This window comes from Jaculus jaculus, chromosome 1, assembly GCF_020740685.1.
Source record: "Jaculus jaculus isolate mJacJac1 chromosome 1, mJacJac1.mat.Y.cur, whole genome shotgun sequence".
Classification (NCBI taxonomy): Eukaryota; Metazoa; Chordata; class Mammalia; order Rodentia; family Dipodidae; genus Jaculus; species Jaculus jaculus.
Genome location: NC_059102.1, coordinates 44321053 through 44347931, shown reverse-complemented (window position 1 = coordinate 44347931; position 26879 = coordinate 44321053). Strand labels below are relative to the sequence as shown.

The 26879-nt window shown below is 34.4% G+C and overlaps 1 protein-coding gene across 5 annotated transcripts in view; it reads left to right on the top strand.

Annotated features, from left to right (window-relative positions):
• Hectd2 (HECT domain E3 ubiquitin protein ligase 2) overlaps positions 1–26084 on the top strand; it is a 67353-nt gene extending 41269 nt beyond the window's left edge. For 2 of the 5 annotated variants that reach the window (XM_045134178.1, XM_004653210.3), the window contains exons 9-21: positions 1380–1528; positions 2068–2191; positions 5479–5575; positions 8474–8581; positions 9350–9482; positions 10302–10390; positions 13215–13373; positions 14610–14684; positions 16909–16996; positions 17079–17185; positions 19180–19295; positions 20228–20371; positions 23903–26084. In XM_045134178.1, the coding sequence (XP_044990113.1) occupies positions 1380–1528; positions 2068–2191; positions 5479–5575; positions 8474–8581; positions 9350–9482; positions 10302–10390; positions 13215–13373; positions 14610–14684; positions 16909–16996; positions 17079–17185; positions 19180–19295; positions 20228–20371; positions 23903–24023 (1510 nt within the window). In that variant the 3' untranslated portion in view covers positions 24024–26084. Of the gene's footprint in view, positions 1–1379; positions 1529–2067; positions 2192–5478; positions 5576–8473; positions 8582–9349; positions 9483–10301; positions 10391–13205; positions 13374–14609; positions 14685–16908; positions 16997–17078; positions 17186–19179; positions 19296–20227; positions 20372–23902 lie in introns of those variants that run through there. The other 3 variants (XM_045134169.1, XM_045134183.1, XR_006633484.1) reach the window with 3 other exon arrangements.
• The last annotated feature ends 795 nt before the right edge of the window (positions 26085–26879 follow it).

Genomic DNA, 26879 nt, shown 5'->3' with positions numbered 1-26879 from the left:
TAATTTTACAATAAAATATTGTAAAATTTACCATCTTTGAATGTTTTAAAGGTTTTTAGAAATGATGCTTACAACTTTTAATGCTTCAAAAGCCGGTTATTAAAAAATATACCATGGTAGTATGTAAGGATAAGTAAAATCCGTATTTAATATAAGTAATATTTTTGCCAGTTGTTGAAAATAATCATCACACTCAACTTTTATATAGCATACTTCTATCATCAGTTTTTCTTATCTCTAAACTAGATTGGCTCTGACAGTATCTTAATGTATGTATTTCCTATCTGGTTTTTTACATGTTGTGTTCTCTGTGCCAATTTAGAAGGATCAGATTGTAAAAGCACAATACATATTTTCTCAGAACTACATTTACATTCACAAAGACTTTTCCCCATGATGGTAAAAAAGCCCAAAAGACAAAAATATTTCAAAAGTAAATTTGGAATACAATACTGTTAGTCCTCTTGATTCACACTGGGTAGTTTCTGTAAAGTCTCCATAAACACTGAATTGTTCTGTGTTGATCCCTAAGCACTTCTGGCCACATTTTTGTCAACTGATCATCTCATAATTTCAATTCATAAGTGTATCTGCTTAAGGACACCTTATTTAAAATAACCTGTTGATGGGTTAGTTATACCTGAATGAAGCATGTGTAGGACACATACCTGCCTAAGGTGCATTATTACATCCTTCTTGTTCACAGAAGCTCCACAACACCTCAACTCTACATTCAAAGGCCTTTTGTTTTTGTTTCTTGAGATATTATCTCACTGTGTATTCTAGTTGGCCTAGAACTCACTATGTAGCCCAAACTGTCCTAAAACCCACAGTCTTCCTGTCTGAGCCTCCCAGGTTTTGGAATTAAAAGTGCCACCATATCTGGCTTGGGGGCCATTTTGAAAAAGCAAAATCATCAAAAAAAATCATAATAATATGAAAAACATACTATTAGGCTGTGTAAAGGAGACTTGTTGGCAGAGTAAAAACTTAAACAAGGAGGCAGTAAAATTTTGTTCAACCCCATCTAGACAGCTCAAGCTTTTTGCCATTTTTTTCATGTTCACAAATAATCACAAAAGCATTTTAGAGTTACAAATAAGTGTTATCACATAGGCAAATATTAGTACAGCATCTGTGAATAATAAAAATAGACTAAACATTGAAAGCCTAAAAAACTTACTAACTTCATAGTAATTTTGGTGTTTATTTCCTACTTAAGAAATAGTACTTATGGGAAGGTTTAATATCTTTTAAAATATAATTTGAAAAAATGAATAGTCTAAATTTTTATATAAAATGTATCTTGATATCTAACCAATAAATTGACAAAATAGAAATGAGAAAATTGATTGAAATTATTTCAAAATCTTTACCAGATTATCCCAGAAGAGGTTCAAACAATTGGTAGAGAGATTGCTGCAGTTTATTTCTTTACGACTGTTTCCTGCAAAGCCTGAAGAATTTCCACCTATAACAAAGTGTTCCTGGTGGATTCCATCAGCATCTAAAGTGTTGGCTTTACTTAGTAGGTTACTATTTTATCACCCTTACTTTTCTTTTGTTAAATATTGGAGACATACCTTAAGGATCCAGAGTGCTAGGGAAGTATTCTTAAATTTTAAACCATTCTGAAAAAAAAAAATGTGATTTTCTATCTTGTTTATGTTACAATTTAAAGACTGGAAAAAGCTTTATGTTTTCTATTGAGCAGTTTTCTGTATTATGGTTGAAGTGCATATAATCTGCTATGGATCGACTCCTGAGAATGCATGAACTACTACTTACTGAGAACACCTAGAGAAGAATACACATGTTGAGAAATAAATGTGTATGCTCTCTGCAGCCTCCTTTAAATATTTTTATGATCCCAATCACAAGTTTTTTGAAAGTAAAAAAATGTTAGCTGCCTTTTGATCACAATGTTAAATTAATGCTTTTCATTGGAACGATAGTTGTTGAAAATAAGTTTCTAACTCATGGTAGACATTAAAATAATGTGTTTATTAATAGCATGAATCATCTGCATGTTGGAAGAGAACATTATGTTAGAATTTATCTTTACAGATACTGCAAACAACTTGGTTCACCCTCCTCTTACTTCTTATACTGATTTCTATAATTCTACATTGGATCACATTGATCTCATGGAAGAATATCACACTTGGCAGAGCTTTGGAAACTCTCACAGGTATGATCAACAGCTCATCTGATTATTCACCTAAATAAAATACTATGTAAAATAATAAATAGGCTTGAAATTTGTATAAATAAAATGAATATATATAAACACATATGGTTTAGATATTCAGTCTTGAAATATCATTTTGTTTAGATATCCAGTCTTGAAATATCATTTTATTTATCAAAATACTTTCTGTTTCTATCACATGTTGAGGTTATTACAGGCCAATTTGGTTTTGTTTTGGTTAATATCTTATTTTCAAGACAGGGTTAGTTCTATCATTGGTATGTAGCTTCTTATATCATATTCTGTGGGCTGTCATTAGGACAAGGGGCAACATATCTTTCCTATAAGGCTTAGAGGATATTTTTTCTGTTTTGGTTTTTTTATTTTCAACATGAAAACAGCCTTAGACATTCATAAATGAATGCATACATCTATGTTCCAAATAACTATTTATAAAAATAGATGATAAGCCAAAACTTGTCTTGCCAGTGTCTAATCTAACCCATTGATCACAAACATGTACACATAACGCACTCCTTTTTTTCCCTTATTCTACACAAAGTAGTTGTAGATTATCTATAGACACAATAGATATTTCAGAGAAATAACTTCACAGATTATTTAGTGAAATATTTTTTTCAAAATACTTAGCCAAATTCTTTTTTTATATATGTATTTTTTATTTTTTAAATATTTTTGTTCATTTATATTTATTTATTTGAGAGTGACAGAGAGAATGGGTGCTCCAGGGCTTCCAGCCACAGCAAATGAACACATGATACATGCGTCCCCTTGTGCATCTGGCTACCGTGAGTCCTGGGGAATCGAGCCTCAAATCAGGGTCCTTAGGCTTCACGGGCAAGCACTTAACCGCTAAGCCATCTCTCCAGCCCTGTATTTTTTATTTTTATTTAGTTATTTATTAGAGAGAGAGAGAGAGAGAGAGAGAGAGAGAGAGAGAGAGAATGGATGCTCCAAGGCCTCCAGCCACTGCAAACGAACTCCAGATGCATGTGCCCCCTTGTGCATTGGGCTAACGTTGGTCTTGGGGAATTGAACCTGGCTCCTTTGGCTTTGCAGGCAAACACCTTAACTGCTAAGCCATCCCTCTAGTCCCTAGCCAAATTCTTTAATATACAACATTTTAATTCACATTTACATTTTTAATTAGTTTAAATTACATCCCAAATGTAATGTGTCATCATACCATGAAATATCCAGGAGTTTGTCTTTGTTCTAAAGTGCATGGAGAATATGATTATAGGACTCAATAGCATGCAAACCCCAGTTGAGTTCATAAATGAGCTATACTTTCCAGGAATGCTATCAGAATTGGCCTAAAGCATAGAATAACCCTCTAGACAAATCACATTCTACACATGAGCAACTCAGAACTGAACAGAAATCATTCTGAGGACTCTGCTCAGACTGATGGCTTATTTTCTTGTCAAAGTTTGTTTATGAAGATACTTTCACGCCCATTTTTAATATGAATATGACCACAAAACAACTTTTAAGAGTTGTGCATATTTCAGTGACCTCTTTTTAAAACATATTTTATTTATTTATTTATTTGAGAGAGAAAGAACAGATAGAGGAAGAGGAAGAGAGAGAGAGAGAGAGAGAAGAGAATGAGTGCACCAGAGCCTCTAGCCACTGCAAATGAAGTTCAGACACATGCCCCACCTTCTGCATGTGGCTTACATGAATACAGTGGAATTGAACTTGGATCCTTAGACTTCACAGGCAAGCACCTTAACTGCTAAGCCATCTCTCCAGCCCAATAACCTCTTTTTTTTTTTCTCCAGGCTTCTGTAAGAAGTATTTTTTCATTTGTATTTATTTGCGAGAAAAAGAGGCAGAGAGAGAGCAAAGGAATAGTTTTCCAGGCCTTTAGCCACTACAGATGAACTCCAGATGCATGCACCTCCTTGTGCGCATGTGTAACATTGCATGCTTACATCACTGTGTGTCTGGCTTATGTAGGGCCTGGAGATTCAAACATGAGTTCTTATGCTTCTCAGGCAAATGCCTTCATTGCTAAGCTCTCTCTCCAGTCCCCAGTGACCTCTTTTAATAGAGCTTCCTTGTATCACTATTCCAAAACGCAGTGTACAAGATGAGTTTTGTAGGAGTTTACATAATATGACTCCATCAGTTGTTGGCAGCCAGCTGGAATTTGGAGTGGAATCTGGAGTCTTAGGGCAGATTACCATATGAGTAACCACATATGTCTACCTGCATATTCATGCACATAGTGTCATTTTTTTATATACTGTAATAGGAGAAAGGTCGAGAAACTATCTTAAATGCATATCCTGTTAAATTTATTGTATTTTAATTCCAAATTGTTAGCTGGCATGACTGATTCAAAAGTATGATACATTTGTCCTAAGCAACACTATTAACAATTTTGTCCCAGAGTAAATGCTGTGTCTTGTTCAGTTCATAGTTGAGCTCTTTCCTTTTCCTCATAAAGCCTTCACTACCATCAGTGGTCACAGATGTACCACCTGGATATCCTTAGATTGATTACAGCTGTAACTTGATGGATTCAATGCAGCTATTTCTACCACTGACTACATGCCCAGCCGCACTGCAGTCACTTCTGGTGGAAGTTTAACTCCTGAAGTGTCACTGCTGCCATGTTCATTCTTTGTGAATAGCATTTGTGTCTGTATAGTTTGTGGCTTTTTTACATAGTACAAGACTGTGACTTAAGAGACAAGTTGTTTTCGTAACATTTGGTAATAATATGTCATCATAAGTACATACTTTCATGTTACTACACCATTAGATAACAATACTAGAGCAACATATTTTTCCAAACTTATTGTTTTGGTCTTAATTTATTACTTTTACATTCTGTACTTATGGCCATGCGCCTTCATTTCTGAATCTCATACAGCCATATAATAATGGATGCTTATATTAATTTGAGTATAGGAATATCCATCAACACTTCTGCCTCCTGGTTCTGGTGTTAGTCATGTTTTTCACAGATGACTAAACTGAAATGATTTGTATGAACATTATAAGTGATTAGCACATATTTCAGAAAATGAACTGTGGCTTCTTTAGAGAAGAAAGGCAGTGCACCTCCAGTAATGATACATTCTTCATGAGGTTGTGGGAATGAAGTGATGCACATAAAATTATTTTATAAATGGTAAAACACAATACAAAAGTAATGTTTTATGTTGAAAGAAAGGGTACCTTAGTTTCCCTTAGTGTAATTTTGCTAAAAATACACCCTTTTGCCTTTTCTGTTTTCACTTGTTGAGCAGGTTTTCCTTCTGTCAGTACCCATTCGTTATTTCTATAGCTGCAAAAAAAATCATTATTCAGAGAGACTCAGAACAACAGATGATAAGCATCGCAAGGGTAAGCCAGCTATAAAAATATTTATGCTGACTATAATCAATATAGTAAATAATAAATAAGTAATATGTCTTGTGAATTGTTCTAGTGTAATCAGGAAACGTTAAAATAAAATTCATATTATAATCCTCCCAAAGGTGTTTTAACCTATTCACAATATGGAAAACATGACACCCTGCATAACTTCCTGTTAATTATAAATCTAACAGACTAATTGCTTCTCCCAGATCCACATCACTAGGACTTTGTTGGACTTCATTTTGTGTAGAGCTCTACTTTCAGGTAACCAGCAGAGCATTATTGAACATTACAGTGAAGCAAGGACAGCCATTAACAAGTCTCCCAAATGACTACAACTTAATTAGATTCATGAGACTCAGAAACAATCATGAAAGTAGATGGTGTAACAAAAAGTATTTATCTTGTAGAACTAAGAAATATGTCCAAATAAGGTGAAAGGTTTTGTAAAAATTGGTTCTTAGGAAACTAAAATACATGGAGACCCCTAAAAGCTAAGATATCAGCCAGGCTGACTAGGCAATTATAGAGCAGGGTGAAGTTTCTCTCTGGCTTATTCTTTAGCATTCCCTGACACTGGCTAGCACAGCACACTAAAGTTATATCTTTTATCTAGTATATTTAATGAGCCTTTAAAAATTAGACCTCTATATATTTAAAAATTGTGTTATTTCAAGCTTCTATTGTGTAACATGATTGCTCACAACTGTAAAAATAGAGAAACAGGGAATAGGAAGAAATTATTTCCATTTCTTGTTGAATATAAAAATTACATAAATTAAAATTTAAAATATTACAAAATAAGAATGATTTATCCTTCAACAATTAATTCCCATGTATTTTTTCTGTCACAAAGAACAAGGTTTTTGTGATTGGTAAGACCCCAAAGTCAGATTATATTACTGAGTATGTGAATATGAATAAGAAACTTTATTGCCTTTGGCTCCAAAGTGAATTTAAAGCCACACTATCCCCACTCCAAGGAAAAAAATTAAACAAGTATATTTAGCATGAGAACATTGCACAGATACTGGCTCCAAGGTTAATCTATAGCGAGTCATTTTGACACATTGTTTCACTTGCTTTTTTATGTCAAGTGCCTTTTTGTAGTATTTTTTTCTCTCTGCCTTTATAATTAGTAATATCTTAAGGAAAACAGAAAGAGCTATATATCTAAATTTTCCTAACATTTTTCTTCCATTCATACTTAAGATTTAAATGCCTTTTTATGGATTTTTTTTTCTACTTAAAAGACCAGCCAGTGTAGACAGTCATAGACTAGGTCACAAAACACAGATAGAAATGAGTAGAGTGTAGAGTCAAGTGGCATTATTCTTACAATGCTTCCCAACTTCCATGTCTCTTGGAATTATGACTGGTGACTGCTTTGACACAGGGAGCAATGTAAGCAGGAGTTTTATGTGCTACAATATGAGACTGCAAAGAGGGTTTCCTTAAAAATAACTTCCTCAGCCAAGCATGATGGTGCACTTTTAATCCTAGCACTTGGGAAGGAGAAGTAGGAGAATTGTAGTGACTTCAAGGCCACCCTGAGACTACATAGTAAATGCCAGGTCAGCCTGGACGAGAGCAAGGCCTTACCTCAAGAAACTAAAAATTAGGAAACATAAAATAACTTCCTCGGTCATACTGTATAGAATTCTACCTTTGTTAGGTTATTTCTTTCATTTGGAGCATTTTTTTTCTAACAAATATGAATTTCTGGCAGGAAGAATAACCACTAAGAGACAGGGTACTACTCCGTGAATACAAATATTGTTGGTCAAGGAGGATAGCATTGGATATTTTAGCCATGGAGAAGGCTCTGAATTAGTGTATGGTTATAGTATCTACAAAATCTTAAGTTATATAGATTTGGGATATGAATGGTATCTGTTTACATTTTTAAATGTCTGAAATGTTTATGCTGTATAAAATTATTTTTCATTGTTACCAAAGGAGATGAAGCAAATCTGATAAAGATTATCTAGATAAAAACATATGCATGTCAATTTTATATGGTGACATGTATATGTATATATATGTATATATAGATATACACATTTTAATACAATGGCTTCCATATACTCACTACATTTTAAAGAAACATGAAAAATGGATTTTAAAATCACCCATATCTCTACCACCCAAGCATATTGTTAACATTTTGGCATATTTTCTTTGAATAACCTTTAAAAGTCAACAGAGTTAAAACGGTGTTGTGTACAGAATTATGTTCCCTACTTTCTTCCGATATTCCTGTTTTGTACTATTTACATAGTATTTACAGCCATCATTTTAGTAGCTAATTACATTTCATTAATGAGATTTGTACTCACATAGGATGGGTCTAAAGTATTGCCTCTATAGATAATACTGTGATGAACATCTAGTGGGATAAAATATTTTCTGACTAGAATTCCAAGTAGAATTATTAGGACAAAAGAACTGAACATTGTTAAGGTCTTTGATAAATGTTGACAAATTACTTCTTAAACAAAGACTAATTGTGCTTTATTTGATCTAAAATATCATATATTTAGGTTTATCATCAAAAATATATGCCTTGGTTTAATTGTCCCCATCTTATGTTTGCACTTATCACATAGAAAAGTGTGCTATTTAGGAGATGAGGAATATGGAAACTGTAATACAACATTCTTAATATAGAAGTTGAATTATTTTTGCTCTTCCATTGATTGCCATTATTCAAAAATAAAGTCAGGTATATTCACAAGTCAAAATGTATGTAACTGACTTTATAAACTTGTTTATATGAAAAGTGACAAACAAGAATTAAGCAATTTTCACTGAAGTTTTTAATGTTTGAAATGCAATTATATTCAAGTAAAAGTGAAAATGTTTGCTTTCTTATTTAATTAGCAAAGTCTGGTGGATAAAGTATCTCGAAGACAGAGACCTGACATGAATATGTTATTTCTAAATATGAAAGTAAGGCGGACACATCTGGTTAGCGATTCACTTGATGAGGTATAATTTATTCCAAAATGGTATTTGCTGATTAAAACTAAATAAATTCTACAATATGGTGTATTGCTAAAATTTTACTAAGCTATTTTTATTTCTGTATGCCAATAAATGTGCTTCTGTATATTATAGCACCATAGTTAAAATCAGCTCCATGAATTCATGGCTAGTTATTCCTCAGTAAATCTGTTGTAGAACTTAAATGAGTAATTCATATTTCCTACTTTGTTATTTGAACCCTACACTTAATCATCCAGCTTTCTGATTAAGTGCACAACAAGTCATTTTAAATTTTCCAGGCTTCAGATTACTCATTTATTTTATAGTTCTGACCCACATGGTATATGTGACCTATTTAATTTCACACAAACTTTGATGTGTGTATATGTATTATGAAGCTTCATGTACAGTACTTCAGCAAGGCCTTTGTGTAGCTATAAGAAGATGTATCTATTAGGTTTTTATAAAGTTTAGTGTTGAAAGAATGTTCAAAAGGAAGTAAGTTATTTTACGTTATAGTTTACTAAATTAAAATTTTGGAGGTGATAAGATTCTTGGTCAAGGCACCTAGCCTCTTTAATTCTTTTTTTTAAAATCTATAAAGCAAGTATCACAGCTACTCATAGGGTGTGGCAAATTAAATGGTTGGATGGATATGGTTTTATGACATTGAAAATAAGGTAAAGACTGACCAATAGAGTTCCCAGAATTTAAAAAAGAAATAATTCCCTTTTCGTGCCCTTTGTTCTCTATGATGACTTCTTCACATAGCTAACCCGGAAGAGATCAGACTTGAAAAAGAAATTAAAAGTTACATTTGTAGGGGAAGCTGGTTTGGATATGGGTGGCTTAACTAAAGAATGGTTCCTTCTTCTGATTCGCCAGATATTTCATCCAGATTATGGTGAGTATTTAATTTTTATGAAGTGTTTCTCCATAATTCTGATAGTCAAATAGTAGCCATTAGTTTTAGCTAACTCTATAATCTTTCAGAGTTTTTATCAACCATTAATGGTATATACTTACTGAGGGACTACTATTTACCTTGACATAAATATTTGACCAAAGTAAGGATTGATGATGTTAGTTAGTTATCTTGCTGTGACTCTTACTCAGAATATATCAAGACTATAAGGATGCATTTGTGAGGAAGCATCCTTACCTTTCCAGAATAAGCCAAATGCATGAACATTTATTTTACAGTGAAAATGTAAAACTAAAGCTACAGTTTGCTTTGGACATTAGCATGTGAACCTTCTTTCATTAAATAGTTGTTTCTTAAAAACAGGAATTCCTGAGTTATTTTTCAACAAAAAAGTCTTATAAATTTAAGTTGCATTTTATTGAGAGATCCTATCTGTATAATTAGTATCTATTAAAATTTTTCTTCGAAGGAAAGTTTTATTTTTAGATTTTATACATTATATACATATATCTAATATTACATATGTAGATACATGTATAAATAAAATCTTCCTAGTAAGAGGAAATAGGGATGACAATGATTTTTTTCATTTTCTGTTGCTCTCTCTTTTTCTCTCTCCTGTATTACTGAAATTTGCAAATATATGGCCCATTAAGTAATCTGAAATTTTTAACATGAAAGATGATTTGTAATATTACTAATGCTAAAATCATTTGCTTCTAATAGATGAGTTGTCATATATATTTTAGCATTTAAAAAAATCAATCCTATGAACAAAATTGTGTTTGCTTTTTTCAGGCATGTTTACATATCACAAGGATTCACACTGCCATTGGTTTAGCAGCTTTAAATGTGATAACTATTCTGAATTCCGATTGGTTGGAATTGTATCCTTTAAGTTTTCCACTAGGAGGTGCTACTACACTAGGATTTTTTAAGGACTTTAGCCATATTTTAAAAGAAGTATTCTTTTAATTATTATCAAATTTATTGATTGGATTTTTCTCTTTATTATATGTAATATCATACCTCTATAACATGAATGGATTAAATTAAAAGGATGTCTGAATGTTTTTCTCCAAAAATTTTATCTCAAAATGATTATTTCATGTATCAGCTAAAAAATCTCACAAAATTTAAACAATTTTTAAAATAAGTATGTTTTCCATTTGTAACCAAGTATTTTTTTTGTTCTTTCATTTTATACTTATCCAGTTTACTAAATTGAAATTGTAAAAATTAGCTTTTTGCTAGATCATCAAGTCCTGGGGTGCATAAAAGAGGCACCCCTAAAATTGAAAAATGAATGTAGTAGGAATATTTAAAAGTATACAGCATCATTGTGTAACCTTTTTACTTACATATCCATTTTCCACCCTCTCTTATCATTCCTGCATTAACTACTAGATAAGATCCTTCTACATTAACTTTTTTTAATTCCAAAAGATATAATTACCTATATATAACAGGAGGGAAGAGCAAATACATTACAAGCACTGAAGCAAAGTAAACAACAAAATGGAAAACCCCCTTTTTTAACTTAGTATCTAAGTGGACAGGTGACCATCATGCAGATTACTTGGTCTGAGAGTCATGTGACCATGGGACATCAAGTGCTAAAAGCTCTGAAAAGGAAAAGATGCATTACATTTCTTCTAAGGAAAGTATTTATTTCAGCATGAGAAAATTGTCTGTGATTAGACAGAACTTGAAGAGCAGGACAGTATCAGCAAAGAGAATGCTGAGAGGGAAAGGCTGAGTCATGGTAGACTTTATCCAGAACAGGAAGCACAATGGTAGTTAATGGAAAAATAATGTGCAGCCATCTTACATATAGCTCTCAATGTCTGTAGGGATTCCATTCATTAGGATTGAATCCTGAGAAATATACATGGAAATAGAAAACAGTCAAGTCTGAATTTATACTCACATTGTTATATATTTATCATTCATGCACACACACATACAACAACAAACTTATAGAAAAAAGTATTGACACCGAGAAAAGCATGAAAATGTGAAGTGATAGTGAATTAGTGATCAGTGGTTAGGAGATCTATCAAACTGGAAATTCCGAAGTATGGACATTGAGAATAAATATATATAGCTTATTTTTGCATTTCAGGTTTTCTGATAATTTTGTACATGGAATATTAAGAGATACTATAATAAAACTTACAATTATATAAAGTATGAAGATTATGTGAAACGCTGTAAAATCGTAATCTTTTTTTTAATTTTTTTGGTTTATTTTTATTTATTTATTTGAGAGCGACAGACAGAGAAAGAGGCAGAGAGAGAGAGAGAGAGAGAATGGGTGCACCAGGGCTTCCAGCCACTGCAGACAAAATCCAGATGCGTGTGCTCCCTTGTGCATCTGGCTAACATGGGTCCTGGGGAATCGAGCCTCAAACTTGGGTCCTTAGGCTTCGCAGGCAAGCGCTTAACCGCTAAGCCATCTCTCCAGTCCAAGATAGTAATCTTTTAAATGTAGAACTGCCTATACCAAAAAGGATATTGGAATGAACAGAAAGGACAATATAGAATAGTGCAAGGTTTTCAAACTCTATTTGTAGCACATAGCACTTCTGTGACAGTAGAAAAAAATTACTCAATGCCCTGATTCAGTTAGGACAGATTGATTTAGTATGAGATGAAATATGCTTCTGCCTGTGGGAGGGCCCTGTAGTGCATCCTGTCATCTTCCTTACTATGAAAACTTTGCCATAGGGATTCTAGTATTTAAAAATTTTTTAATGAAAATGCTTAGATGTTATCACAATAATAGAAGATTAAAATTGCAAGAATGGTTTATAGTTTTCAGTATTGGCATTATATAGGCATTTTCATTTCAACACATTTTCAGTATTTGTCCCCTTGACCACATTGGTCAGTCTGTATGGTTACTTACAAAATGGCATAACTATTCCTTTGTTACCAGACTTTGTCTTAGCAAATTGAAATATTGGCAATGTTTCAATGTTTTTATTTTTTTTCAGCAATTTACTCTCTCATATGTTTAGATTTCCTTTTGTGTCTGTAAAATGAATTACTTTTATGTAACATTATATAATAACTGGCAATTGAAATATTATTAAATTTGATCTAAAATTCCTCCAAATAGATATTATATTCTCTGCTGTAGGTAATAAATTACAGGCACACAAGCTTGTAAATGAAACATCTGTAATGTTGACACTTGGAGTAACTCCAAGTAACACAGCCTTTCAGGAGACTACTTACCCTATTAGCTCATCAGTAGTGTCTATAGATCCATATGCTTATTCACTTTGGCTCTTTTAGCACAGTCTTATTTAATTTTAAAGTAGGTTAAATGACAACTTCTAAAATCAGTACTGCATTCTGCAGTGAGTTCTGAAAACTATACTTATAACCACCACCATGCTGGTTTCAATTTAGAAACTTGTTTTATGTAAAATAGTTTTGAGAAATGTCTAGATATGTTATCTAATACAATCTTAGATAAGCTTTTTTAGGGACATTATCAACTGAACACCTTCTTACAGAACTTTTGTTAATCAAGGAATTATATAAAGCTAAAATAAATAAAAGAAAAGGAAAGGAAGCATGTGAAACTAATTAAAAAGTCAGTCTTATATCTTAAGTATGTAGAAAATAGAATGATGCATCATTCAAAACTCATTTGTTTTCATGGATTTTGTGTTAATGCTTAACATTTAGTATGCATAGCTTATGGGACTAGCTGTTTATAACAGCATCACCTTGGACATTCGTTTCCCTCCTTGCTGCTACAAGAAATTATTGAGCCCTCCCATCGTTCCTAGTGATCAAATTACACCAGTAGGCATCTGCAGTGTTACCATTGATGACTTATGTCAAATTATGCCTGTAAGTATAAGTGACTAATATCTTGTCCCTTACTGCTAAATCACCTCTCTTCTACTTGCAGTCATGCTCCTCCTAATGCTATCCTTATTTTAAAGTATAGCTTCTTGTTGTTTAGAACTCATCTCCTTTTCCATCTAGCTTTCAACACCTTCCTTATAGAAATAATCATCTATTTTGCAATGTGCCTAAGCTCTTCCATGCTTTGAGGTCTGAGAGGTCAAGCTTCTGCCACTAGCTTGTGAATTTGGATGAGTTATTTAACCTTTCTGAACTCTAATTTCCTTATATGACCAATGGGATAGTTTTTATTAATAACTAAAATGAATGGTAATAATTATTCCAAATCTTTATCAACCTAGATATGTATAGAAATTAATGGTTTTAATGCAATGAAACTTACTATGGAAAGTATCTGAGCCTAACCCAGGATGTTATTTATTTGTTCTAATCATTTTTTAAGGTTTAGGGAGACTTTATTAGAGAAAGAGAAGGAAAGAGGAGGGAGTACAGAGAGCAGCTCCCACCATGCAGGAGGCGAGGGTGGGGGGTAAAGCCAATGTGGGAATGAATAGTAGGAGGTGAATCTCCCCTTGTTTCAGCCCGACTGGCTTACTAGAATCTGGAAAGTCAGGAACCAGCAAAGAGAGAGCTATTTTTTTTCTAATAATTTAATACAAATTAAAAGTGATTTTTTTATCAAACTTTAAAAAATGTGGAACTATTGAGTCAGTATTTAAGTTCTGTTCATAGATAACTAGAGTTAATAGAAAGCATTTCTTATAATGTTGCCATGTTTTTCTTGGGAGAGGAGATTACAGTAATTATATGTGAACATTACATCTTGTGTTTAAAAGATTAGTCCTTAAGTACTAATATTTTTTATAAGAATATAATGAAAGGAAACAATATAAATTTATAAGCAGTGATGTTGCAGATAAATGTGAATTGTGCCGAGAATCACATTAGAAGTACTCTTAGTTTGCTTAAGAATGGACCCTAGAATTGCACCTCTATACTTTGAACTGGATATTTTCTCATATATGCCCATAATGGATTTTTTCAAGCCTTTGGGTAGTATAAATATCTAACAAGTATGTTGAATCTTGGAAAATACACTTCAAATATTTATTTTGAAATCTGGGTTTACTCTCTATCTCATACCTAAATATCGCTTCTTAACAATTTTGATATTATGTTAGTTGATTTTAAAAATGGATCACAGACTTTTTTTCATAGGAATTGGCCCACGGATTAAGTGAACTCTTATCATATGAAGGCAATGTTGAAGAAGATTTCTATTCAACATTCCAGGTACTAATAAGGATGTAGAAGTCCTTGTCAGCCACATAGCTCATATAGGAAAAATGTAATTTCAAAGGGAAAAGTGTGGAGGGGGGAGAGGGTATTACCATGGGATATTTTTTATAACCATGGAAAATGTTAATAAAAATTAATTAAATAAATAAGTATTTTTAAAAAGAAAAAGAAAAATGCCACTTATGGGCCTGGAGAGATGGCTTGGCAGTTAAAGGTAATTACTTACAAAGCCTGCTGGTCCTGAATAAATTCCCTAGTGCTCATTAAAGCCATATGCACAAAGTGATACATAATCTGGAATTTGCAGTGGCAAAAGGTCCTGGCATGCCCATCCTATATCTTTCAAATAAATAGGAATATTTTTAAATGCCATTGTTACCAGGCCCTCAGTGTTTAGAAAAGATAAACAAGGATTAACCACACATAAAATCCTCTTGGCTCAGTGAATAAAATACTTCTTGTGTAAGCATGAAACCAGAGTTTGGATCCCTAGCATCAACATAAATACTCAATGGGCTTAGAGACAGCCTATAACCCCACAGCTCAGGAAGTAAAGACAGGATCCCTGTGACAAAATGATTAGCTAGACTAACTGAATTATCAACCTCTAGGTTCAAATGAGAGACCCAGTGAACCTCAGTAAATGAAGTGGAGAATGATCCAGGAAGACACCCAACACCAAACCTCTGGCCTCCACATGCATGCACACCACACATACATGCACATGCAAAAAAGAAAAATCACCTCAAAGAAAGGTTTTTAACCTAATACTGGATGTGGTAGTACATACCTATAACCCTAACACTTACAAGGCTGAAGCAGGAGGATTGTGAGTTTGAAGTCAGCCTAGAGTACATAATGAGTTCAAGGTTGACCTGAGCTATATAGAAAGTTCTTGTCTAAAATAAATACATACACGCATACATTTAGAAAAGAAGGAGCAAAATATCTTAATCTAAGGGGCAATGGGGATTGAATATGATCAAAATACATTGTATACCTGCATGAAATTTTCAAAAATAAAACAAAATTCATATTTAAAGAAAAGGGTCTTAACCTCATAAAGTAGTAGAGATAGTAAAGCAGACACATGCAGATAAGGAGTTGATGTAAATACTTTAAAGAAAACTCACCAAGGCCATGGTACTCTGCTAGTCAGTTGCATATTCTCTTGACTCATTTACTTTTTTTATTTTGCATGTGTATGTATGTAGTATTGTGCTGTCTGTGGTGTGCCTGTGCAAGTGCAGATACATGCAACCCAGAGGAAAGTATCAGGTGCCCTCTATTGCTAGCCCACAATTTGTTTTTACTTAAGAATGAGTCTTTGGGCTGGAGAGATGGCTTAGCAGTTAAGTACTTGCCTGTGAAGCCTAAGGACCCTGGTTCAAGGCTCGATTTCCCCAGGGCCCACATTAGCCAGGTGGACAAGGGGGTGCACATGTCTGGAGTTCGTTTGTAGTGCCTGGAAGCCCTGGCATGCCCATTCTCTCCCTCCTTCTCTCTTTCTCTCTCTCTCTCCCCCTCCCTCCCTCCCTCTCTCCTCCCTCCCTCCCTCTCTCTCTCTGTCTGTCTCTCTCAGATAAGTAAAAAATATAAACAAAAATTTTAAAAAAAGAATGAGTCTTTTCACTGAACCTGAGGCTGCCATTTTCTGTCAGACTGGCTGACCTATGAGTCCCAGTATTTCTTCAGTCCAGGCTTGGGATTACAGGTATGCGTGGCCTTGTCTAGCTGTGTGGGTGCTAGATAACTCAGGGTGAATCAAGCCCTCATGGTTGCATGGCAAGTACTCTTACTCATGAGCCATCTCTCCAGCCCCAACTCTTTACTTCCTACAAGTTTTTCAGCCCCTAGAAATAAGCCTCTTGTATAGCCTCAGCACAGGAAGTTAAGGAGTAAAAGATAATGGGTCAGACCCACAGCACTTTCATTCCTACTACTCTGGAGAGATGGAGATTACAGTAATGCACATAGCTCCAAAGATCTGAGTGTCAGCTAGGTAGCCACACAAATTTTTTAGGCATCACTGAGGCATTTAACTGTATTTAACAGAGAGGATGAAGGCCCTGCTGTTTCAGTTCACAATAGTGCTGCTAAATGTCACCTTTATGTACATGGGTGTTTCAAAGGAGGGGAAGCTCTTTGTGAAGTTGTATAAATCTGTTCATTGTACTCTGTTAATAATGCCAATAAATTTGTTTTATTGTATCATCAGGTTTTTCAAGAAGAATTTGGAATAATTAAGACTTACAATTTAAAGCCAGGGGGTGATAAGATTCCAGTTACCAATCAAAATAGAAAAGGTAGGTTAGGCACCATTTTTTAATGACTACGAATTAGTATTTTCCATTTACTATTGCTAACCAATATAAAATTGTTTTCCAGAGTATGTTCAGCTTTATACTGACTTCCTTCTGAACAAATCTATCTATAAACAGTTTGCTGCATTTTATTATGGATTTCATAGTGTATGTGCTTCAAATGCCCTCATGGTAAGTTTGAAACTTTAAGCTTCCAGTTAGGCTTTGTAATAGTGTCACATTCACAGATAATTCCTTATGGAAGAAGTTTTTAAAATTAAAAAAAGTTGCGTACTGGGCTGGAGAGATGGTTTAGCAGGGCTGTAGAGAAATGGCTTAGCGGTTAAGGCGTTTGCCTGCAAAGCCAAAGGATCCCAGTTGGCTTCTCCAGGACCCACGTAAGGTAGATGCACAAGGGGCACACACATCTGGAATTCATTTGCAGTGGCTGGAGGCCCTGGCATGCCCATTCTCCCTCCCTCCCTCCCTCTCTTTCTCTCTCTCTCTCTTTTTCTCTCTCAAATAATAAATAAAATATATTTTTTAAAGTTGTGTGCTATTTTAAAAATAGAGCTAGAAGTAAAAATAGTTCTTCAATTTCAACTTTCTGTAGAGGTATTTTTAAAAACTCTCCCTTTGCCAGGTCCTTTAGGGCTTTAAAAACTTTTTAAGTAGAGTGGTTGCAGAGACCCAAGGGACAAAGCATGGAAACAGTAAACTCCTGGCTCCAGAGCAAAAAGCCACAACTTCTCACTGATTAAGAACATGTTGTGTAACTGCTGCCTGCCTATCTGCTCAGAGGTCTGTCAGCAACTCTTGAGTGGCTACTTACCCATTAGTACTTACAGTTGTCTCCAGAATCGTGTGGACTCAGGTTGGTTTCACTTGTCCTAGACATACAAATTGGTATTCAAACTCCATGTTGGAAATATCATAGGGTACCCTTCTCCCCAGCTACCCAGGCACACTCTTATGCCACTTCCATCTCCTTCCAGTTTATTATGAGGGATTAGAATAGTTGTGTGTTTGAAGTTTTTCATAAAAAAGACAAATGGGGACTGAGGAGATGACTCAGCAGTAAAAGATCCTTGTTTCAAGGCCTGCTGGCCCAGGTTCCATTCCCCAATACCCACATAGAGCCAGATACACAGAGTGGCACATGCATCTGGAGTTCTTTTGCATTGGCAAGAGGTCATGGCACACTCATTGTTTGTGTTTGACTTTACTTGCAAATAAAATTTTTAAAAAGAAATAAACAAACAAGGTCCTGTGGGATATGTGCAAGTAGCTGACTTCTTTACAACTTGTTCTAAAGCAACTTTTGTAACATATTTTTGGAAGTACCTTTGAAAAAGAAATATTTTGTTAAGATATAATTAAATTTTCATTATGACTCACTGGTACTTAGGGAAATAAAAAGTAAAATAGAAATTTAGTGACATAAACTGGAGATAATCATATTAAATGAATTAAGTTAGTCTCAGAAAGACAACTGTCATAAGTTTACTCATAAATAGAAATCATAAGGTTCCTAGATTTTATATAGTCACATAAAATTGTGTGTGTGTGTGTGTGTGTGTGTGTGTGTATGTGTGTGTACGGAAAATAGCAGGAAAGGGGAAGGCTATGAAGAGGGAGGATGAAAGGGAGAAGACACAGGGCTGAGGAGAATATGTTCAACATATAATACATGCCTGTGAGAAAATTTTTAAAAACATAAATAAATAACTAAATGACATGTTATTGTCTAGGTTTTTATTGTTTTAGATCTAATCTTTAATTGGAAAACAGACTCACCTAAAAGGTGACAGATGAGTGACACAAAACAGATTATAACACCAGAGCTCTACAGTATACACAGTGCTATGGTATATTGATGGGTAGCAGGCACATCAGGAGATATGGGCTCTTTGTGCTGCTTTTAGAGAAGAAGAATTTTGATTCATTCTATTATTTTCTTGTTTTTCTAACAAACTGCTAAATATTGCTTTATAAGACATAAGCCTGAGAGAGAGAAAATATCTTCTATCATAGGAAGATATAGGTGGGAAACATTTATTTCAAAAAGTTTTTGACTTACTAAGAAAACTCAGGATTTTTGTGTTTTAATTCAATGAAAAAAACAGTACAAATTTTATTTAAAAATCATAATTTTAAATAGAATATTAATGAATAATTATTGACAGCTGCTTCGTCCAGAAGAGGTTGAAATTCTGGTCTGTGGGAGTCCTGAACTGGATATGCATGCTCTTCAGAGAAGTACTCAATATGATGGCTATGTGAAAACTGACCTGACTATAAGGTGAGTGCTTTATACTTCTATGGTGGGGTTAGAGAGGACAAAACAGAACAGAATGTGAATTGCTTCTTTGTGTAACTTAAAGTTTTCTAATCAATCAACAAATGTTCTAGAATCTAACACTGTCCAAATATGAACACACTTAGCAATCCTCTTGGCAAAAAGTTTTTAAAGTAATTTTCTTTTTTTAATATTTTATTTTTATTTATTTATTTATTTGACAGAGAGAAAGAGAGAGAAGGAGAGAATGGGCACACCAGGGCCTCCAGCCACTGCAAATGAACTCCAGATGCCTGCACCCCTTGTGCATCTGTTTAACCTGGGTCCTTTGGCTTTGCAAGTACACACCTTAACACACAAAGCCATCCCTCCAGCCCTTAAAGTAACTTTCTATGAAAGTATAGTTTTTACTCTAAAAACTATAATATCTAGGATTTCAATGGTCCTGTTTTTATAAATAATGTTTTCTAGCATTGTGTTGAAGAATTAACACTAGTAAATTAAATACAGGACAAAAATGGATTCTATATTATCGATTGTTGGACTATAAATAATGTTATAAAAATATTTTGTACTGTTATTTAAATTCATCTTTTTTTAATTTTACATTGAGGATTTTTTAATATTAACAAACTTTTAATAAAGTAGTATTTACAAATACAAAGTTATTTATTAAATAAGTACCTTTTACCATTGAGCAATTTTTTTTTAATTAATTAGTTTTGTGCTCAGCGAATACAGTCAATTTGGTACCATTGTTAGGCTCATCCATGTCCTATCCCCTCCCCCCGGCCCCTCCTTGTTTAGGTATATAGGTCATTCATTCTGGAGACATTAAGGATATTATATGTGTTTAAAGAAGTTTTCTCATAACTTATATTATATTAGTTTATTAGGCTTTTTTCAGAATGTTTTATGGAAATTCTCTTCTGTAGATACTTTTGGGATGTTGTGCTTGGATTTCCTCTTGATCTTCAAAAGAAGTTACTACATTTTACTACAGGAAGTGACAGAGTACCTGTGGGAGGGATGGCTGATTTGAACTTTAAAATTTCAAAGAATGAAACTTCTACTAACTGGTAATCTCTGCATTATACCTGTCATCACACTGATGTTATTACTTTTTATCACAGTCCTGCTTAGTTTCTCCTTTTCTTATTTCTTATTTTTTCTATTTTTTTTTATGAGAGTGAGAAAATTGACATGTCAGGGCCTCCAGCTACTACAATCAAACTCCAGATGTGTTTGCCATCTTGTACTCATGTGTAACCTTGCCCTCTTGTATCACCTGTGCATCTGGCTTACATGGGACCTGGAGAGTCAAACATGGGTTCTTAGGCTTTGCAGGCAAGCACCTTAACCACTAATCCATCTCTCCAGCCCTTCTTGTACTTTTAAAAATATTTATTTATTTGTAAGAAGAGAGAAAAACATGTGCAAAAGAGGGAGAGAATGTGTGTCAGAGCCTTTAGCTACTGCAAACAAACTCCAGGTGCATGTGCCATTTTGTGCACCTGGCTTTACTTAGGTACTGGGGAATAGAACCAGGGTCATTAGGCTTTGCAGGCAAGTGCCTTCACCACTAAGCCATCTCTCCAGCCCAGGTTCTCCTTTTTCTAATTATTGACTATAAATTTCACTTTGTGGCAGGTTTCTGAGGAGATAGCTCAGCAGTTAAAGGCACTTGTTTGTAAAGTCCGCCAGTCTGGGTTCAATTCCCCAGCACCCATGTAAAGCTAGAGTAAATGCACAAACAAAAGGAGGGGCCAAAAATGGCATAAGCATCTGGCATTCATTAGCAGAAGGAGACCCTGGCACACTCCTCACTCCACACACATATGCAAATAAGATTATCTTTAAAGATTAAAAGTTGGGCTAGAGTTGGAGAGATGGCATAGCAGTTAAGTGCTTGCCTATGAAGCCAAAGAACCCTTGTTCGCGGCTCTATTCCCCAGGTTCCCAGGACCCACGTAAGACAGATGCACAAGGTCAAGGTGGCACATGCATCTGGAATTCATGCTGGAGGCCCTGGTGCATCCATATTCATATTCTCTCTCTCTCTCTCTCTCTCTCTCTCTCTCTCTCTCTCTCTCTGTGTGTGTGTGTGTGTGTGCACGCATGTGTGTGTCACTGTTAAATAAATAAGTAAAAATAAGACAAAAAGTTGGGCTGTATAGTTGGTTTAGCAATTAAGGCACTTGCCTGCAAAGCCTAAGGACCTAGGTTCAATTCCCCAGTACCCACCTAAGCCAGATGCACAAGTGGTGTGTGTGTCTGTCTGAAGGTCATTTGTAGTGGCTAGTGATCCTGGCTCACCCATTTTCTCTCTGTATCTCTCTCTCCTGTCTCTCCCTCCCCAAAATAAATAAATAAATTTTAAAGACTAAAAATTCATTTTTTTCCTTAGCACTGGTTTGATCTTGATATTTCCCTAAGCAACAATAGCTTTATTGCACCATCATTTTAGTTCTAGAATTCAGATCCTACAAAACACAGGTCTGCAGCCTTTTCTTCAGGTTTATATCAATTTCTTTCCATGCCGTAACCAACAGGTTGCTTTGCTCCTTTCTTAAATCATTCTGTGCCTTCCTTCTGCTATCTTGAAATTGTTCCCCCTGTGTGTGATGTGTGCTTGCTATCTCTCTTGAAGACCTAATGCAATGTTGACTTTCTCTGCAGACCCAAAAGCCACCATCCCTTCTGTGAGCTCCTCAAGTATAAGAGTGACATGCTACTTTCCACACTGAACCTTAGATATTAGTCATTTAGCACTTCAAGCAAGAGGACAGGCCTTTACATATATATCTTATTCTCTATATAGGTACACATGTACTGTTTCTTGAATGAATAGTCAAGCCAACATCAGAATTGCATGTTAAGACATAAAATAAATGCATGTATATAAAATTAAAAAATTTCTTTATAAGTCATAGTTAAAAGATATAAAATGAGAAAATCTCAAGAGAAATCTTAAATTTTATAGATTTATTTGCTCAACAGAAATTAATTTTTCAAAATATTTTATATTAACAAAAATACTATCAATTTAAAAGGTAGCCTGAGTAGTCTGCCATAATACAGAGCTAAAATAATATGTAAGCTTCTCCAATTATTATTATTTCAATTGTTTTGGGAACTAACCTGGCTTAGTTGTCATCCTAACAACTCTACATTCCCTATAGGAACCTCACATAGATAAAATAGAAGGCAAAAACAGCACTCCAACTGAACCTAGTTTCCATTCCTTCTATTTGGCCCACCATTAAAAATTGATCAGATTATTGATACATAAGAATGTTAAATCTCATCTGTGAACAAACAGCACTGTTTTTTTGTTTTTGTTTTGCTTTTTTTTTGGGGGGGGGGGTTCAAGGTAGGGTTTCATTCTAGCTCAGGCTGACTTGGAATTCACTATGTGGTCTTAGCGTTGCCTCGAATGCATGGCGGTCCTCCTACCTCTGCATCCCGAGTACGGGGATTAAAGGCGTGTGCCACCATGCCCGGCAAACAGCACTGGTTTTGAAGTGAGGCAGCTAGGAGTTTGATTCTCACACTTGCACTTTTCCAGCTCTATACCTTTGAACAGGTTTCTTAACCTGCCTATTCACATGTCCAGTCTTCTGTTTCTAAGTCTTTTAGCACATGAGGCTCTTATACTATATAGGTCCTAATAATAGACTGTTCCTTTAAAGTGTTCTTTTCTGAGCTACAGGGATGGCTTAGTGGTTAAGACATTTGCCTGTAAAACCAAAGGACCAAGGTTCAATTCCCCAGGACCCATGTAAGCCAGATTCACAAGGTGGCATGTATCTGGAGTTTGTTTGTAGTGGCTGGAGGCCCTGGTGTGCCAATTCTGACTGACTGTCTATGTCTCTCTCTCTCTCTCTCTTTGAGTCTTCCAAATGAATACATAAAACTTAAAAAAATTAAAATGATCTTTTCTCTGGTGTAATTTCCTCATTTTTATTTACTGACTTTCTGGAAATATTTTGCTATAGAGTTCATAATAAGTAAATGATGTAATATAAGATAATTCTAGAAATTCTTAGTGAGGACAGTGCTGTCATCAGGTAGAGGGTTATGGGAGAAGTAAAAGACCTAGAGAATAAATGTTGCATGAGCATCAAGGGCAACAACATGAAAAGTGTGCCTATGCTATAACTTTCTGAGCATCAGGACTAGAATATCATAACATCTATTTTGCTAGGAGTTTCACATAGATAACAGTTTTGTTCTTTTAACCTAACTGGATAGTTTGCTCTATCATGTTGATGAGGAAATTGAGACTTGGGAGACATTAATCAACTCAGAACAAAGTCTCAGCAGGTAAGTGAAGGAAGCAGTATTTAAATCCAGATCTGTCTGACTGCAGACTACTTTTCAATGAACGTTCAAATGAACATTGCATGAGAGCAGGCATTATCTGGTCTATAAACATAGCACTCCTACTTAACTAGGTACTCAATAAATATTTGTTAAATAAAAGAATAGATGAGTCACCACTTAGCAGGGTAAAATAGATTTGAATGTGCCTGGTGTTTGTACAAGTTCCTTGGTCATTTTATATATGTTTTAAGACTTAGTATATCTTTAACACTTATTTTCCTTAGGTTACCTGTGGCTCACACCTGCTTCAATCAACTTTGCCTTCCCCCATACAAGAGCAAAAAAGATCTGAAGCAGAAATTGATCATTGGCATTTCAAACTCAGAAGGTTTTGGACTTGAGTAACCTAGAAGACTTGAAATACATTTTATATGTAGCATTCACTTCCCTCTTACTGTGCCTTTAACCTTTTCATGTTTCTGTCTCAAAACACTTTCACAAAGCTTACCAACTTTGAAATACTGAGGTTTTTTTAAGTGAAATATAAAGTATGTGTAATGAAGGCATAATTTTGTAAAACTACAGAAATTTTTTGAGCGAGAAAAAGCATATGGCAGTGGCAGGTCTGAGTCCCAAGCTCTTTTTTACAGCACTTTATCATTTTCCATACATAGTTTGTCATAGGTGTTCCACGGGGAAAGCGAAGTTCAGTGAAGAATGCGTTTAGGACATAGTTGAACCCAGCGCATACTGCGCTGCCAGCACACCGTAGCAAAGCAAATAGCTACATTACCTTTAACATAAGGCAGATGTAGTTTACAGGGTCTTTTAATATACTGGCTTTGGGTCCCATACAATCTTTTCAGCTGTTGCTGAAAAGCATGTAAATAACTGCACAATAGCAGAAGAATAATGGGATTTTGATAGTGCCATTTATTGCTACAGATTTATTTTTACAAAGTCAATTCAGGGTTTTAGATGTGTATACAGCTTTTACAAATCAATAGATGACTGTACAAGAGTATTTTCAAACTAGGATTCAAGGTTATATTCTTTTAAGTGTTACTCTGCATGCATGTTGGCAGTAAACCTGTCACTTGAGTACTCTGTAATATTTATATAATGAATACTTCTTAAAGATTAAAATGTTAGAACAAATCACATCTAACTAGTCATTGATGAATTATATCAACTATAAGCACAAAAAGAACTGCTTTTTATATTTTTTGATTGATGTACAAGACTTATATCTATGTTTTTTGATCACCAGTTGTACTGAGATATTAATCTCTGGAAAAGGTAGGTTAAGGTATTTGACAAAAGTGAAGACAATAATAACATTTGTGTCAAAATGATGTTGCTTGGTATACTTCAACATTTTGGCCAAAGTATTTGTTTTTCACTGGATTCTGAATATAGTAAATCCAAAAGTACCCTTGTTTTTCATTTCTAATAATGTAGCATGTAAAAGAAACTGCATTTTTAAGTCATGCTAAATGTTTTTTAATTATACATATGAAGCAGTTTTATTAGCATGTTACACATATTTCCATATCAAGATTTCTCTTATTCTTTGATAGCTTTTCTTCAGAGAAAACTGAAGTTATATTTGCAATAATAATGAAACCAGCATCGTGTACCAGCATATGGTTCATATGAAAATAATACTTTCCCAAAATCTTTTCTGAGGTAGGCACTCCCTTGTTGCTATGCTTCCTGCACCCAACCAGCAGAATTCAAGGGTGGGGGAACTAATGGACTTGTTTTCCTATAGTTCTGAAGCCAATCCACAAATCTCAGAGACTATTCTCCTTGAGACTGAAATGACTACTTTTCCATAAGAGTAAACTATAAAGGGTATTTCTTCTTAAAAATCTTGGAGAGCCTTAGAGATTTAAAGGCATATTGGTTTGGTTTGATTTCACTGTTTTTAATCAATCCATATGCAAATAAAACTGCTTCTGTCTTACACTGCTTGAACTAGAAAGTAAGATGTCAAATGTAGGTTACTACTAACTAATAAGCACAAAGAATTATGTATAAGAAATCAGATTTAAGTGTTTTAAGTAAAATGTAAACAAAGTTTATATTTGCTAGAGATGAACCATGGAAAATAGTGTTGGCTTGGTCTGCATGTAAATGATGTTTCTGTATATTGATAGCCATGTCACTTTAAGTAAGAAGTACACAAGCAAGCCAAATTTTAAGTAACAAAGTACATAAATAACTGGAGAATTTTTGTTGTCTGTTATTAAGTTGAAATTTATAACCGTTTATTACTAAATTGCACACTATCCTCTGTTTTGGTTTACAGTGTAATAATACCTCATTTAAAAAGTAAAAATCACTACTGTTACATTTTAATTTAAACAGCTTAGAAAATTTATGTAGCTACTTTTTTATATCAGTCTGTTAATGAATTCTTAATTTTTGTATTTGCCATAGTAAATTAAAGCATTGTGCAGTATTTGTCAGTATTTATAAAATGTTTTGTCCTTTTTTTAAAATTTTCTTAAATTTTTTTTCTTTATGATGGAAGTTTTTAATAGTCCTTCTTTTGTATGAATCTGTATTGTATTAAGTTTACTTCTGGATGAAAATTTTCAGATATTAAAATTATATAGTCAGTCAGGCTTCAGTTCATTTTGTAAACACTGGAAAATTAATTAAAACCATAATTTAATTTTAAAATATAAATACAGGGCTGGGAAAATAGTTCAATGATTAAAGGTATTTGCTTGCAGAGCTTGTCAGCCAGGGTTTAGTTCCCCAGTACCCATGTAAATTCAGATGTACAAAGTAGCACATGTGTCTAGAGTTTGTTTGAAGTGGCAAGAGACCCTGATGTGTGTACACTCACGTGTGCGTGCGCACGCGCGCGCTGTCTCTCTCTCTCTCTCTCTCTCTCTCTCTCTCTTTCTCTCCTTGCAAATAAAAATAAAAATATTTTTAAAAACTAAAATATAAGTGCAAACTATTCTTTGCACTACTCTGTCTCTTAAATTAGAGATTAGGAAAACTGGTAAAAGCTTCAAGAGATGTATTGTTAAGCCAGGTATGTACACCTTTAACCCCAGCACTCAGAAAGCAGAAGTAGGGAGAACACTGTGAGTTTGAGGCCACCCCAAGGTACATAGTGAATTACAGGTCACCCTGAGGTAGAGTGAGACCCTACTTAAAAAAAAAAAAGATATATTGTTGACCCTACATATACCCAACTTCCTTAACCTATTTCTGGTATGAAACAATGTATATCCTATA